The sequence below is a fragment of the Myxine glutinosa genome, chromosome 3 (assembly GCF_964187855.1).
Source record: "Myxine glutinosa chromosome 3, kmMyxGlut1.1, whole genome shotgun sequence".
Taxonomy (NCBI): Eukaryota; Metazoa; Chordata; class Myxini; order Myxiniformes; family Myxinidae; genus Myxine; species Myxine glutinosa.
This window is the reverse complement of record NC_136263.1, coordinates 2,300,345-2,317,623: the sequence shown is the minus strand read 5'-3', so window position 1 is coordinate 2,317,623 and position 17,279 is coordinate 2,300,345. Positions and strand designations below refer to the sequence as shown.

Here is a 17,279-nt window from a genome sequence, read left to right as displayed (position 1 = left end):
TTGAGAGAGAGGGAGAGGGGTGCACAAATTGAGAGGGAGAGGGGTGCACAAATTGAGAGAGAGGGAGAGGGGTGCACAAATTGAGAGAGAGGGGGGTGCACAAATTGAGAGAGAGGGAGAGGGGTGCACAAATTGAGAGAGAGGGAGAGGGGTGCACAAATTGAGAGAGAGGAGTGGAATGCATCAATTGAGAGAGAGGGAGAGGGGTGCACAAATTGAGAGAGAGGAGGTGCACAAATTGAAAGAGAGGGGGTGCACAAATTGAGAGAGAGAGGGGGGTGCACAAATTTAGAGAGAGGGAGGGAGGATGCACAAATTCAGGGGAGAAGTGGGTGCACAAATTCAGGGGAGAAGTGGGTGCACAAATTGAGAGAGAGGAAGGCGAAGGGGAGATGCACAAATTGAGAGAGAGAGGAGTGCACAAATTGAGAGAGAGGGCGGGGGATGCTCAAATTGAGAGAGAGGGAGAGGGGTGCACAAATTGAGAGAGAGGAGTGGGGTGCACAAATTGAGAGGGAGCAGGGATGCACAAATTGAGAGAGAGGGGGGTGCACAAATTGAGAGAGAGCAGTGGGGTGCACAAATTGAGAGAGAGGAGTGGGGTGCACAAATTGAGAGAGAGGAGTGGGGAGCAAAAATTGAGAGAGAGGGGGTGCACAAATTGAGAGAGAGAGGGGGTGCACAAATTGAGAGAGAGGAGTGGAATGCATAAATTGAGAGAGAGGGAGAGGGGTGCACAAATTGAGAGAGAGGAGGTGCACAAATTGAGAGAGAGGGAGAGGGGTGCACAAATTGAGAGAGAGGGAGAGGGTTGCACAAATTGAGAGAGAGGAGGGGGGGGGGGGATTCACAAATTGAGAGAGAGAGAGGGGTGCACAAATTGAGAGGGAGAGAGAGAGAGAGGGACAGGGGTGCACAAATTGAGAGAGAGGAGGGGGGGGGATGCACAAATTGAGAGAGAGAGAGGGGTGCACAAATTGAGAGAGAGAGAGAGAGAGAGAGAGGTGCACAAATTGAGAGAGAGGAGTGGGGTGCACAAATTGAGAGAGAGGAGGGGGGATGCACAAATTGAGAGAGAGGATTGGGGTGCACAAAATTGAGAGGGGGAAGAGATGCACAAATTGAGAGAGAGGAGTGTGGTGCAGAAATTGAGAGGGAGCAGGGATGCACACATTGAGAGAGAGGGAGAGGGGATGCACAAATTGAGAGAGAGGAGGGGGATGCACAAATTGAGAGAGAGGAGTGGGGTGCAGAAATTGAGAGGGAGCAGGGATGCACAAATTGAGAGAGAGGGGGGTGCACAAACTGAGAGAGAGGAGTGGGGTGCACAAATTGAGAGGGAGCAGGGATGCACAAATTGAGAGAGAGGAGTGGGGTGCACAAATTGAGAGAGAGGAGTGGGGTGCACAAATTGAGAGAGAGGAGTGGGGAGCAAAAATTGAGAGAGGGAGGAGGGTTGTGCGCAAATTGAAGGTGAGGGACATGGGTGCACAAATTTCAAGAGAAGGCGGGGGGATGCACAAATTGAGAGAGAGGAGTGGGGTACACACATTGAGAGAGAGGAAGAGGGTTGCACACATTGAGAGAGAAGGCGGGGGGATGCACAAATTGAGAGAGAGGAAGAGGGTTGCAAAAATTGAGAGAGAGGAAGAGGGTTGCACAAATTGAGAGAGAGGAAGAGGGGTGCACAAATTGAGAGAGAGGAAGAGGGTTGCACACATTGAGAGAGAAGGCGGGGGGATGCACAAATTGAGAGAGAGGAAGAGGGTTGCAAAAATTGAGAGAGAGGAAGAGGGTTGCACAAATTGAGAGAGAGGAAGAGGGGTGCACAAATTAAGAGAGAAGAGAGGAGTGCACAAATTGAGAGAGAAGTGGTGTGCACAAATTAAGAGAGAGGAAGAGGGATGCACAAATTAAGAGAGAAGAGAGGAGTGCACAAATTGTGAGAGAAGAGGGGTGTACAAATTCCGAGAGGGAGAGGGGGGATGCACAAATTGAGAGAGAGGAAGAGGGGTGCACAAATTAAGAGAGAAGAGAGGAGTGCACAAACTGAGAGAGAAGTGGTGTGCACAAATTAAGAGAGAGGAAGAGGGATGCACAAATTAAGAGAGAAGAGAGGAGTGCACAAATTGTGAGAGAAGAGGGGTGTACAAATTCCGAGAGGGAGAGGGGGGATGCACAAATTGAGAGAGAGGGAGGAATGAATGAATGGAGGAATGAATGAATGGAGGAATGATCGTTTTAAGGCCATTTTCCCCACTAGAGCAGGGGTTAGCCTTGCTGGCCCCATGACAATCATGGTTCCCTGTTTGAGTCAATGTTTTTATGGCCAGATGCCCTTCCTGACGCCAACCCTTGGTCACGCTCTTACGATGCGCAGGGATACTGTGTACCTATTCTAAATCGGGGTACACACCGGGATCATTCATCCCAGCAAGCTGGTACTCAATTTGCCGACCTCGGAAGGATGACAGGCCGAGTCAACCCCCCTGGCATTAATTCAGCGATCGACCGGGATTCGAACCCAGGATCCTTGGATCCCAAGCCGGCACCCTAACCGCTAAGCCAACACCAGGCTAGAGAGAGGGAGGAGGGATGCACAAATTGAGAGAAGTGGGTGCAGAAATTCCAAGAGAGGGAGGGGGGATGCACAAATTGAGAGAGGGGGTGCCCAAATTGAGAGAGAGGGGTGGGGGGTACACAAATTGAGAGAGAGGGTGGGGGAATGCACAAATTGAGGGGAGAAGTGGGTGTACAAATTGAGAGAGAGGGAGGGGGGGGATGCACAAATTGAGGGGAGAAGTGGGTGTACAAATTGAGAGAGAGGGGGGGGGGTACACAAATTGAGAGAGAGGGAGGGGGGATGCACAAATTGAGGGGAGAAGTGGGTGTACAAATTGAGAGAGAGGAAGGGGGGGGGGTGTACAAATTGAGAGAGAGGAAGGGGGGGGGGTGCACAAATTGAGAGAGAGGAAGGGGGGGGGTGTACAAATTGAGAGAGAGGAAGGGGGGGGGGTGCACAAATTGAGAGAGAGGAAGGGGGGGGGTGCACAAATTGAGAGAGAGGTAGGGGAGATGCACAAATTGAGGGGAGAAGTGGGTGTACAAATTGAGAGAGAGGAAGGGGGGGGGTGCACAAATTGAGAGAGAGGAAGGGGGGGGGTGCACAAATTGAGAGAGAGGGGGTGCACAAATTGAGAGAGAGGGAGGGGGGATGCACAAATTGAGAGAGAGGAAGGGGGGGGGTGCACAAATTGAGAGAGGAGGGGGGGGGGAGTGCACAAATTGAGAGAGAGGGAGGGGAGTACACAAATTGGGGGAAAAGGGGGAGGGGAGTGTACAAATTGACAAATTGAGGGGAGGGAGGTTGTTTGTCCGAATTACTCGTTGTCCTCCTGGGTGTTTTTCGTTTCATTACATTTTCTTTTCGTAAAAGTGTATTCGACATTTCAATAATTTCAACAATATCCTTTGGAGAAACCTCATTTATTACTTCATTCTACATCAAACGTAAATGTCAATAGTGTTGATCTATTAAAATGAATGCTTTGGTATTTTGCTGCAATTGTTTGAATTGGTGTGTAACGACTGGTCCTCCTTAAGTTGTTTGACAGAATTATTGATGTACAATCACAACAATATTAACAATAACAACAAATATTAATAATTAAAACTAAAACAACAACAACAACAACATCATCTCCTAATTGAAATCGGAGGGTTGTTTCATTGGTTTTGTCCGACGGTCCGATCTACTTCCGGTTCATCGACGGCGGAAGTTACGTGAGGAGATTGTAGTTGTGTGCGCGGTTTTGAGTGATTTTTCGGATTTCGAGCGAGTGAAACCGAGGAAAGTTCAAACCTTTTCACTGTGAAAGAGGCGGAAAGTCCAATAATATATTTTATTTGACAATGAGGTAAGTTTGAAACATGGTTTTCCTCTCTAGCGCGAAAGAGGTTTTCGTTTTGGGAGCCTTAGAATTCAACATTCCCGCCTGAAATGACTAATGACTTTCGTTGTCGGTTCTGAGGTGTTTTTATCATCTATGTTATATTTATAATTAATGGCCGCATCGTGCTCAATTGTGCTGTAATTGTGTTTTAAATGTACTCTTCTTCAATACAATAGTGTTATTTTTATTTTTATTTTGAAAACTTCACCATTGTGCTGTAATTCGCCACATTCGCGCCTTTTCTTGCCATTTTAATGTCTTCTAACACCAACAAACCTTCATATTGAACCTGTTTCTCGAAGGATTACCAAAGATACATCCATGTTCTTGTTGTGTTCCTGTTCGTCTTTTTGTTGAGTATGTAGTTGTTCTGGCCTCCATTTCTCCATGACATGATCGCTCCTCCATGATGTAATGTATACAGACCGTCAATCGAAATAAATATGGAATCCTAGTAAAATAAATGAGCCGTGCGGTGCCGTGTATGACTGACTACCAGTACGCGATGAGTGACTACCGGTACTCGATGATTGACTACCAGTACTCGATGAGTGACTACCGGTACTCGATGATTGACTACCAGTACGCGATGAGTGACTACCGGTACTCGATGATTGACTACCGGTACTCGATGATTGACTGCCGGTACTCGATGAGTGACTACCGGTACTCGATGATTGACTACCAGTACGCGATGAGTGACTACCGGTACTCGATGATTGACTACCGGTAATCGATGATTGACTGCCGGTACTCGATGAGTGACTACCGGTACTACTACTAGATGAGTGACTACCGGTACTCGATGAGTGACTACCGGTACTCGATGAGTGACTACCGGTACTCGATGATTGACTACCAGTACGCGATGAGTGACTACCGGTACTCGATGATTGACTACCAGTACTCGATGAGTGACTACCGGTACTCGATGATTGACTACCAGTACGCGATGAGTGACTACCGGTACTCGATGATTGACTACCGGTAATCGATGATTGACTGCCGGTACTCGATGAGTGACTACCGGTACTACTACTAGATGAGTGACTACCGGTACTCGATGAGTGACTACCGGTACTCGATGAGTGACTACCGGTACTACTACTAGATGAGTGACTACCGGTACTCGATGATTGACCAGTGACCACCGGTACTCGATGATTGACTACCGGTACTCGATGATTGACTACCGGTACTTGATGATTGACTACCGGTACTCGATGAGTGACTACCGGTACTACTACTAGATGAGTGACTACCGGTACGCGATGATTGACTGTCGGTACTCGATGATTGACTATCGGCACTCGATGATTGACTATCGGCACTCTGATTGACTATCGGCACTCTGATTGACTATCGGCACTCTGATTGACTATCGGCACTCTGACTATCGGCACTCTGATTGACTATCGGCACTCTGATTGACTATCGGCACTCTGATTGACTATCGGCACTCTGATTGACTATCGGCACTCTGATTGACTATCGGCACTCTGATTGGCTATCGGCACTCTGATTGGCTATCGGTACTCGATGAGTGACTACCGGTACTACTACTACCTCAGTGACTTCCGGTACTCGATGATTGACTACCGGTACTCGATGATTGACTACCGGTACTCGATGATTGACTACCGGTACTCGATGATTGACTATTGGCACTCGATGATTGACTACCCACACTCGATTGACTACCGGCACTCGATGATTGACTACCGGTAGGCCTACTCGATGAGTGACAATTGGCACTCGATGATTGACTATCATTACTCGATGATTGACTATCGGTACTACTACTAGATGAGTGACTACCGGTACTCGATGATTGACTACCGGTACTCGATGATTGACTACCGGTACTCGATGATTGACTACCGGTACTCGATGATTGACTACCGGTACTCGATGATTGACTACCGGTACTCGATGATTGACTACCGGTACTCGATGATTGACTACCGGTACTCGATGAGTGACTACCGGTACTCGATGAGTGACTACCGGTACTCGATGATTGACTACCGGCACTCGATGATTGACTATCGCACTCTGATTGACTATCGGCACTCTGATTGACTATCGGCGCTCTGATTGACTATCGGCGCTCTGATTGACTATCGGCGCTCTGATTGACTATCGGCACTCTGATTGACTATCGGCACTCTGATTGACTATCGGCACTCTGATTGACTATCGGCACTCTGATTGACTATCGGCACTCTGATTGACTATCGGCACTCTGATTGACTATCGGAACTCTGATTGGCTATCGGCACTCGATGATTGACTATCTGCACTCTGATTGACTATCGGCACTCTGATTGACTATCGGCACTCTGATTGACTATCGGAACTCTGATTGACTATCGGCACTCTCATTGACTATCGGCACTCGATGATTGACTACCGGTACTCGATGAGCGACTACCGGTACTACTACTAGATGAGTGACTACCGGTACTCGATGATTGACTTCCGGTACTCGATGATTGACTACCGGTACTCGATGATTGACTACCGGTACTCGATGATTGACTACCGGTACTCGATGATTGACTACCGGTACTCGATGATTGACTACCGGTACTCGATGATTGACTACCGGTACTCGATGATTGACTACCGGTACTCGATGATTGACTACCGGTACTCGATGATTGACTACCGGTACTCGATGATTGACTACCGGTACTCGATGATTGACTACCGGTACTCGATGATTGACTACCGGTAGTCGATGATTGACTACCGGTACTTGATGATTGACTATCGGCACTCGATGATTGACTACCGGTAGGCCTACTCGATGATTGACCATCGGTACTCGATGAATGACCATCGGTACTCGATGATTGACCATCGGTACTCAATGATTGACGATCGGTACTCGATGATTGACGATCGGTACTCAATGAGTGACTACCGGTACTACTACTAGATGAGTGACTACCGGTACTACTACTAGATGAGTGGCTACCGGTACTCGATGATTGACTACCGGTACTCGATGATTGACTACCGGTACTCGATGATTGACTACCGGTACTCGATGATTGACTACCGGTACTCGATGATTGACTACCGGTACTCGATGATTGACTACCGGTACTCGATGATTGACTACCGGTACTCGATGATTGACTACCGGTACTCGATGATTGACTACCGGTACTCGATGATTGACTACCGGTACTCGATGATTGACTACCGGTACTCGATGATTGACTACCGGTACTCGATGATTGACTACCGGTACTCGATGATTGACTACCGGCACTCGATGATTGCCTACCGGTAGGCCTACTCGATGATTGACCATCGGTACTCGTTGAGCGACTATCGGCGCTCGATGATTGACTATCGGCACTCTGATTGACTATCGGCACTCTGATTGACTATCGGCACTCTGATTGACTATCGGCACTCTGATTGACTATCGGCATTCTGATTGACTATCGGCATTCTGATTGACTATCGGCACTCTGATTGACTATCGGCACTCTGATTGACTACTATCGGCACTCTGATTGACTATCGGCACTCTGATTGACTATCGGCACTCTGATTGACTATCGGCACTCTGATTGACTATCGGCACTCTGATTGGCTATCGGAACTCTGATTGGCTATCGGCACTCGATGATTGACTATCTGCACTCTGATTGACTATCGGCACTCTGATTGACTATCGGCACTCTGATTGACTATCGGCACTCTGATTGACTATCGGCACTCTGATTGACTATCGGCACTCTGATTGACTATCGGAACTCTCATTGACTATCGGCACTCGATGATTGACTACCGGTACTCGATGAGTGACTACCGGTACTACTACTAGATGAGTGACTACCGGTACTCGATGATTGACTACCGGTACTCAATGATTGACTACCGGTACTCGATGATTGACTACCGGTACTCGATGATTGACTACCGGTACTCGATGATTGACTACCGGTACTCGATGATTGACTACCGGTACTCGATGATTGACTACCGGTAGTCGATGATTGACTACCGGTAGTCGATGATTGACTACCGGTAGTCGATGATTGACTACCGGTACTTGATGATTGACTATCGGCACTCGATGATTGACTACCGGTAGGCCTACTCGATGATTGACCATCGGTACTCGATGAATGACCATCGGTACTCGATGATTGACGATCGGTACTCGATGATTGACGATCGGTACTCAATGAGTGACTACCAGTACTACTACTAGATGAGTGACTACCGGTACTCGATGATTGACTACCGGTACTCGATGATTGACTACCGGTACTCGATGATTGACTACCGGTACTCGATGATTGACTACCGGTACTCGATGATTGACTACCGTTACTCGATGATTGACTACCGGTACTCGATGATTGACTACCGGTACTCGATGATTGACTACCGGTACTCGATGATTGACTACCGGCACTCGATGATTGCCTACCGGTAGGCCTACTCGATGATTGACCATCGGTACTCGTTGAGCGACTATCGGCGCTCGATGATTGACTATCGGTACTCGATGATTGACTACCGGTACTCGATGATTGACTACCGGTACTCGATGATTGACTACCGGTACTCGATGATTGACTACCGGCACTCGATGATTGCCTACCGGTAGGCCTACTCGATGATTGACCATCGGTACTCGTTGAGCGACTATCGGCGCTCGATGATTGACTATCGGCACTCGATGATTGACTATCGGCACTCGATGATTGACTATCGGCGCTCGATGATTGACTATCGTTACTCGATGATTGACTATCGGTACTCGATGATTGACTATCGGTACTCGATGATTGACTATCGGTACTCGATGATTGACTATCGGTACTCGATGATTGACTATCGGTACTCGATGATTGACTATCGGTACTCGATGATTGACTATCGGTACTCGATGATTGACTATCGGTACTCGATGATTGACTATCGGTACTCGATGATTGACTATCGGTACTCGATGATTGACTATCGGTACTCGATGATTGACTATCGGTACTCGATGATTGACTATCGGTACTCGATGATTGACTATCGGTACTCGATGAGTGACTATCGGTACTCGATGAGTGACTACCGGAACTCGATGAGTGACTACCGGCACTCGATGAGTGACTACCGGCACTCGATGATTGACTATCGGCACTCGATGATTGACTATCTGCGCTCTGATTGACTATCGGCGCTCTGATTGACTATCGGCGCTCTGATTGACTATCGGTGCTCTGATTGACTATCGGCGCTCTGATTGACTATCGGCGCTCTGATTGACTATCGGCGCTCTGATTGACTATCGGCGCTCTGATTGACTATCGGCGCGCTGATTGACTATCGGCGCTCTGATTGACTATCGGCGCTCTGATTGACTATCGGCGCTCTGATTGACTATCGGCGCTCTGATTGACTATCGGCGCTCTGATTGACTATCGGCGCTCTGATTGACTATCGGCGCTCTGATTGACTATCGGCGCTCTGATTGACTATCGGCGCTCTGATTGACTATCGGCGCTCTGATTGACTATCGGCGCTCTGATTGACTATCGGCGCTCTGATTGACTATCGGCGCTCTGATTGACTATCGGCGCTCTGATTGACTATCGGCGCTCTGATTGACTATCGGCGCTCTGATTGACTATCGGCGCTCTGATTGACTATCGGCGCTCTGATTGACTATCGGCGCTCTGATTGACTATCGGCGCTCTGATTGACTATCGGCGCTCTGATTGACTATCGGCGCTCTGATTGACTATCGGCGCTCTGATTGACTATCGGCGCTCTGATTGACTATCGGCGCTCTGATTGACTATCGGCGCTCTGATTGACTATCGGCACTCTGATTGACTATCGGCACTGATTGACTATCGCTACTCATGGGAGAGCAGGACGACATGGAGCCATTGGATCACCACACTAAATGGAGACAAGGTGAAATCGGTGGGAGAACGAAGGACAACTGAATGAGTTGCACTCACAGCACGAGGAAAGGGATTGCATGAGAAGGATGGCAAGAGGGTCTTGCCGGGTGTCGTGAAGCTCGGTAGTGGAAATGGGAGAGACCATGACATTAGTGTGGCCAACAGACTTGAAATCTTGGAACATCTCGAGACGATGGACTTTGGACTGGTCGGATCCACAGGGGACAACGGAGGGGTCCATTTGGACAGGGTAACTAGGTGCATTTGGGTACAGTAACGAGGTCCACTTGGGCAAGGTAACTAGGTGCATTTGGGCAGAGTCACGTCTATTTGGGCAGGGTAACTAGGTGCATTTGGGTAGAGTAACAAGGTCCACTTGGGCAGGGTAACTAGGTGCATCTGGGTAGAGTAACAAGGTCCACTTGGGCAGGGTAACTAGGTGCATTTGGGTAGAGTAACGTCTATTTGGGCAGGGTAACGAGGTGCATTTGGGCAGAGTAACATCCATTTGGGCAGGATAACTAGGTGCATTTGGGCAGAGTAACGTCCATTTGGGCAGGGTAACTCGGTGCATTTTAGGCAGAGTAACGTCCATTTGGGCAGAGTAACGTCTATTTGGGCAGGGTAACTCGGTGCATTTTGGTAGAGTAACGAGGTCCACTTGGGCAGGGTGACTAGGTGCATTTGGGTAGAGTAACGTCCATTTGGGCAGGGTAACTAGGTGCATTTGGGTAGAGTAACAAGGTCCACTTGGGCAGGGTAACTAAGTGCATTTTAGGCAGAGTAACGTCCATTTGGGCAGGGTAACTCGGTGCATTTGGGTAGAGTAATGAGGTCCACTTGGGCAGGGTAACTAGGTGCATTTGGGTAGAGTAACGTCCATTTGGGCAGCGTAACTAGGTGCATTTGGGTAGGGTAACGAGGTGCATTTGGGTAGGGCAACTAGGTGCGTTTGGGTAGAGTAACGAGGTGCGTTTGGGTAGAGTAACGAGGTGCGTTTGGGTGGCGTAACTAGGTGCGTTTGGGTGGCGTAACTAGGTGCGTTTGGGTGGCGTAACAAGGTGCGTTTGGGTAGCGTAACGAGGTGCGTTTGGGTCTAGTAACGACATGTACTCGGACAGGGTAACGAGGTTTACTCTGGCAGGGTAACGAGGTTCACTCGGACATGGTAACGAGGTTCACCCTGGCAGGGTAACGAGGTTCATTCGGACAGGGTAACGAGGTTCACCCTGGCGGGGTAACGAGGTTCACTCTGGCAGGGTAACGAGGTTCACTCTGGCAGGGTAACGAGGTTCACTCTGGCAGGGTAACGATGTACAGTCGGGCAGGGTAACGAGTTACACTTAGGCAGGATAATGACAAAAGGCTCTGATTGAGTAAGGTGTTTTGGGGGTAACAATAAATGGGTTTCATGATAGAGCACAGCGTTTCAAGGTTAAAGAGGAAAGGTTTCTGACAGAGGATGGTGTCTCGGGGGTAACGAGGAAAGGTTTCTGATCAAGGAAGGCATCTGGTGGATCGGGTTCAGGACATGTAAGCAGATTCCTTGCAGGCCTTTGGTTTCCTTCCCACCACAATCTTGGAGCATACAAAAGCCAACAGCCAGGATTACTGTTTCCTCTCCGCTGATGTTTTGTAATGGCCGAATATTGCAAAAATATGCGTCATCTTTCATCATTGTTTCCACAACCTAAAACCCAGCAAAAAACACAATTTTGATATCACGCATTAACAACAGTAGCCCCTCTGACAGTTCATTCCAAATTGTATGATTAGGAATCCAAAAAAAGCTCACCAGAGCAAAGTCGATAGCACACCGTCGCAAATCCCCACGCTTCCCACCGAAAACAAAGTTAAAGGATGGCAGAAGGTTCCATTAGGATTTTTGTTTTTGTTTTTGTATACAAGATCGAGGCTCATGAAAGAGCTAACATTAATCACACAGAAAGACAAACCGACACATAAAACATATAACATGGGGAGCGGTAGACAAGATGGGGCGAGAGGGGGAGGAACACAAACACAACATCTGAGAGCAGGGATATCGAGAGAACTGTGGGAGGGAGAGGGCTTTGGGGGGGGGGGGGGGGAGGCATGGGAAGGGGGGGGGGGTGGGGGGGGTGGGAGAGGTATAAAACATATGGACACTTCCAGGAAAGAAGTTGGAATTTCAAACAAGGTGGATCTGGGGTGAATTAGTGGGGGTAGAAAAGATCAAGGTTTTGGATGGGGGAAGATAAGAGATGGTGGTGAACAGCTGTTTTAAAGGCCTGGAGGGAGGAGTGGGATTGAAGGGAGTGTGGGAGTTTGTTCCAGAGGCGGGAGAAAAGAGGAGTGAAGGTGAGCAGAGAGTCTTGGGGGGGGGGGGGGGGGCAACGAGGACAGATTTCTGATAGAGACAAGGGGAACTCGGGGTTAATGAGGACAAGTTTCTGATAGAGGAAGATGTATCGGGGGTAACGAGGACAGATTTCTGATAGAGGAAGGTATCTTGGGGGTAACGAGGACAGATTTCTGATGGAGGAGGGTGTCTCGGGGGTAACGAGGACAGGTTTCTGAGAGAGGAAGGTGTTTCGGGGGTAACGAGCACAGGTTTCTGATGGAGGAAGGTGTTTCAGGGGTAGGGGGCGGACTTTGCGCGGCTGGCGGTTACTCAGCCGCGTTCACACACTTTGGCCGAACCGCGTGAGTTATCAACGCCCTGTCTGCGCCCACGTATTCCACGTAACAATGTTCATACAGTGCGAAGGATCCTTTCCAAGCGCGTCTCTTTAGAATCCTCTCATAAACTGCGCACCAGCTCAGCGCACTTCCCTCGATAACTCTCAAGTCTTTCCTTCTGCGAGTCCTTCCCTCCGCGAGTCCTTTACAACGCGCTTATCCTCTCCAAGTCCTCCACAACGCGCTTATCCTCTACAAGTCCTCCACAACGCACTTATCCTCTCCAAGTCCTCCACAACGCGCTTATCCTCTCCAAGTCCTCCACAACGCGCTTATCCTCTCCAAGTCCTCCACAACACGCTTATCCTCTCCAAGTCCTCCACAACGCGCTTATCCTCTCCAAGTCCTCCACAACGCGCTTATCCTCTCCAAGTCCTCCACAACGCGCTTATCCTCTCCAAGTCCTCCCGAGGGCTTTTCGCATCGGGTTATATATGCCACGCCCTTCGCACCCTCTGGAACTCACCAGACGCTCTTCACCACGCCCTCTCACGCCATTCTGCTCAAGCTCTGATTGGTTGGTTCATTCTTACCGTCCCCACTGCTGCCGCGCCGAGCTCAACCCTCCTTCACCTTTCGAGGCCCTGCCTCGTGTTAACTTGACTAGTGGACAGCCAAATGGGACGCGGGATGGATTGCGCCCATAGAGGTAGAATGGAGGTGAACGCAAAATGAATGGAGGGCCTATTCTCCTGTCTTTACACAACGCAGGTACTAAGAGGGGAAATAGCCTATTATTACACATACTAAGACATAACTATACTACAAATGGGCCTATATGTTGCTCGTGTGACTAACTATGGGGGGCAAACCTTTAACATTTATTGACTTCAATGTGCCAATCTCAAAACCGCAGCACGATATACTACAGGAAGTAAGTTGTGTGGGTGCAAAATGGATATATATACTACAGGAAGTAAGTTGTGTGGGTGCGAAATGGATATTATACTACAGGAAGTAAGTTGTGTGGGTGCAAAATGGATATACTACAGGAAGTAAGTTGTGTGGGTGCGAAATGGATATTATACTACAGGAAGTAAGTTGTGTGGGTGCGAAATGGATATTATACTACAGGAAGTAAGTTGTGTGGGTGCGAAATGGATATTATACTACAGGAAGTAAGTTGTGTGGGTGCAACCCAATAACACGTGGAGAGCTGCCTGTGTGGCCCGCTACATGAAATCGTCAAATTAATTTGCTCTGTCATTGACTTTTCCCTGGAGTTTGTCAACATGGACAACTCTGCTTTCACTGTGTTTGTGTTTACGATATCACCTGTTAACCCTTTATAAGACCGTCCTGATTTATAACGGCCACAGGAGCTAATGTGAATGGAAGTGTCCAACGTTAAAATCACCCGCTTTGCAATGCAGGCGTTCATCGTGCGATGATAATGTAATGATGTCGATTTAACATTCCACTCTACATGGATTGTTATGTAGCATTACATTGTTTATTTCGTTGTGTCTATTGACCAATTCGTTTAGCCTGAGAAATCCTCCTCGGGAGAGGATTGAACGAATGGTAATACATTTCTGTTTGCGTAGGAACGAGGCAGAACAAGGACGTGGCAATGAGTTGGCCTTCCGCAGCCCACAACGGCTCTCGTATTGTGATCGTGCACAACGGTAGGTGCTTCATAGTGTTGGTAAAGGTCACATGGTTTTGTGTTATTAGAAAAGTAAAACAGCTGTACCTTCACTTTTTTGTTTATATGGTCGAGGCTCATGGAAGGGAACAAGATGGAAAGGAGCAAACACCAACAGATATCAAGTATGAAGAGTAAGAGTGAGATCAAGGGAGAGGGAGAAGGACACATGGGGCTAAACAACCTGTCTGAAGCACAGCGACAAGAGGAAGGAATAAAGTGGGGATGAAACACAGAAAAGGAACAAACCAACCGACAACTAACGATGGAGGATCCCCAGCCCAGTCTGCTGCTAGCTTTGAAGGCCAGGTTTGGTATGGAGTTTCCCCGGGAGAGGCCATGCCTCATTATGAGTAGGAGTAGTAATAGTAGTAGTAGACTAAATGGTTTTGTTCAACCAATCATAAACATTCAGACATAGAAGAAGACAGAAAAAGCAGCAAAATATTACATTGTAATATAATTAAATTGCGTACGAGTTAATATGCTGAAAATGGGCAATTATAACAAAAGAGAGAAAAATTCACAAACAGATTTTATGATAGTCAAAACGACGAAACCATCCACATATCCATGTGACAGTATAAACAATTTAAAAAAGAAAAAGCATTTGAACAGTTTGACGTCGACACACTGGGGAATGACAAGAAATGCAAACAAATTGCATGATAATATAACATGACCATAAGGGTTGTTTCCACACACCGAGGAATGACAAGAAATGCAAACAAATTGCATGATAATACAACATGACCATAAGGGTTGTTTACACACACTGAGGAATGACAAGGAATGTAAACAAATTGCATGATAATATAACATGACCATAAGGGTTGTTTACACACACTGAGGAATGACAAGGAATGTAAACAAATTACATGATAATATAACATGACCATAAGGGATGTTTACACACACTGAGGAATGACAAGGAATGTAAACAAATTACATGATAGTATACATGTCCATAAGGTATGTTTACACACACTGGGGAATGACAAGGAATGTAAACAAATTGCATGATAATATAACATGACCATAAGGGTTGTTTCCACACACCGAGGAATGACAAGGAATGTAAACAAGTTGCATGATAATATAACATGACCATAAGGGTTGTTTACACACACTGAGGAATGACAAGGAATGTAAACAAGTTGCATGATAATATAACATGACCATAAGGGTTGTTTCCACACACCGAGGAATGACAAGGAATGTAAACAAGTTGCATGATAATATAACATGACCATAAGGGATGTCTGCACACTGGGGAATTGTCTGCACACTGGAACACTGCGGAATGACAAGGAATGCAAACAAATTACATGATAATAAAACATGACCAGAAGGGAAGTCTGCATACACTGGGGAATGACAAGGAATGTTAACAAATTACATGATAATATAACATGACCAGAAGGGATGTCTGCACACACTGGGGAATGACAAGGAATGTTAACAAATTACATGATAATATAACATGACCATAAGGGAAGTCTGCATACACTGGGGAATGACAAGGAATGTTAACAAATTACATGATAATATAACATGACCATAAGGGATGTCTGCACACACTGGGGAATGACAAGGAATGTAAACAAATTACATGATAATATAACATGACCATAAGGGATGTCTGCACACACTGGGGAATGACAAGGAATGTAAACAAATTACATGATAATATAACATGACCATAAGGGATGTCTGCACACACTGGGGAATGACAAGGAATGTTAACAAATTACATGATAATATAACATGACCATAAGGGATGTCTGCACACACTGGGGAATGACAAGGAATGTAAACAAATTACATGATAATATAACATGACCATAAGGGATGTCTGCACACACTGGGGAATGACAAGGAATGTAAACAAATTACATGATAATATAGCATGACCATAAGGGATGTTTACACACACTGGGGAATGACAAGGAATGTAAACAAATTACATGATAATATAACATGACCATAAGGGTTGTTTACACACACTGGGGAATGACAAGGAATGTAAACAAATTACATGATAATATAGCATGACCATAAGGGATGTTTACACACACTGGGGAATGACAAGGAATGTAAACAAATTACATGATAATATAGCATGACCAGAAGGGATGTCTGCACACACTGGGGAATGACAAGGAATGTAAACAAATTACATGATAATATAACATGACCATAAGGGTTGTTTACACACACTGGGGAATGACAAGGAATGTAAACAAATTACATGATAATATAACATGACCATAAGGGATGTTTACACACACTGAGGAATGACAAGGAATGTAAACAAATTACATGATAATATAGCATGACCAGAAGGGATGTCTGCACACACTGGGGAATGACAAGGAATGTAAACAAATTACATGATAATATAACATGACCATAAGGGTTGTTTACACACACTGGGGAATGACAAGGAATGTAAACAAATTACATGATAATATAACATGACCATAAGGGATGTCTGCACACACTGGGGAATGACAAGGAATGTAAACAAATTACATGATAATATAGCATGACCAGAAGGGATGTCTGCACACACTGGGGAATGACAAGGAATGTAAACAAATTTCATTATAAAATAGCATGACCATAAGGGATGTTTACACACACTGGGGAATGACAAGGAATGTAAACAAATTTCATTATAAAATAGCATGACCATAAGGGATGTTTACACACACTGGGGAATGACAAGGAATGTAAACAAATTTCATTATAAAATAGCATGACCATAAGGGATGTTTACACACACTGGGGAATGACGAGGAATGTAAACAAATTACATGATAATATAGCATGTCCATAAGGCAGGAAAAACTGAAGGAGATTAATGAACAGGATAAAATAATTAAATTGATATATGTGGGAAAATTACACGCCCAGACCAGGAATCAAACCCAGGCCTCTGGAAAACCTTACCAGTGCTCTGCCATCTCAGCTATCTGCGCGACCCCAAATTTGTCCAATCAAAACCTTCTCCAA

The 17,279-nt window shown here is 46.5% G+C and overlaps 1 protein-coding gene across 2 annotated transcripts in view; it reads left to right on the top strand.

Annotated features, from left to right (window-relative positions):
* Window positions 1–3,754: 3,754 nt before the first annotated feature.
* Window positions 3,755–17,279, top strand: part of LOC137423827 (histone RNA hairpin-binding protein) — a 28,977-nt gene continuing 15,452 nt past the window's right edge. The window contains exons 1-2 of one of the 2 annotated variants that reach the window (XM_078773686.1): window positions 3,755–3,917; window positions 14,161–14,241. In XM_078773686.1, coding sequence (XP_078629812.1) covers window positions 3,913–3,917; window positions 14,161–14,241 — 86 coding nt within the window. In that variant the 5' untranslated portion in view covers window positions 3,755–3,912. The remainder of the gene's footprint in view (window positions 3,918–14,160; window positions 14,242–17,279) is intronic. The other variant, XM_068111360.2, reaches the window with a different exon arrangement.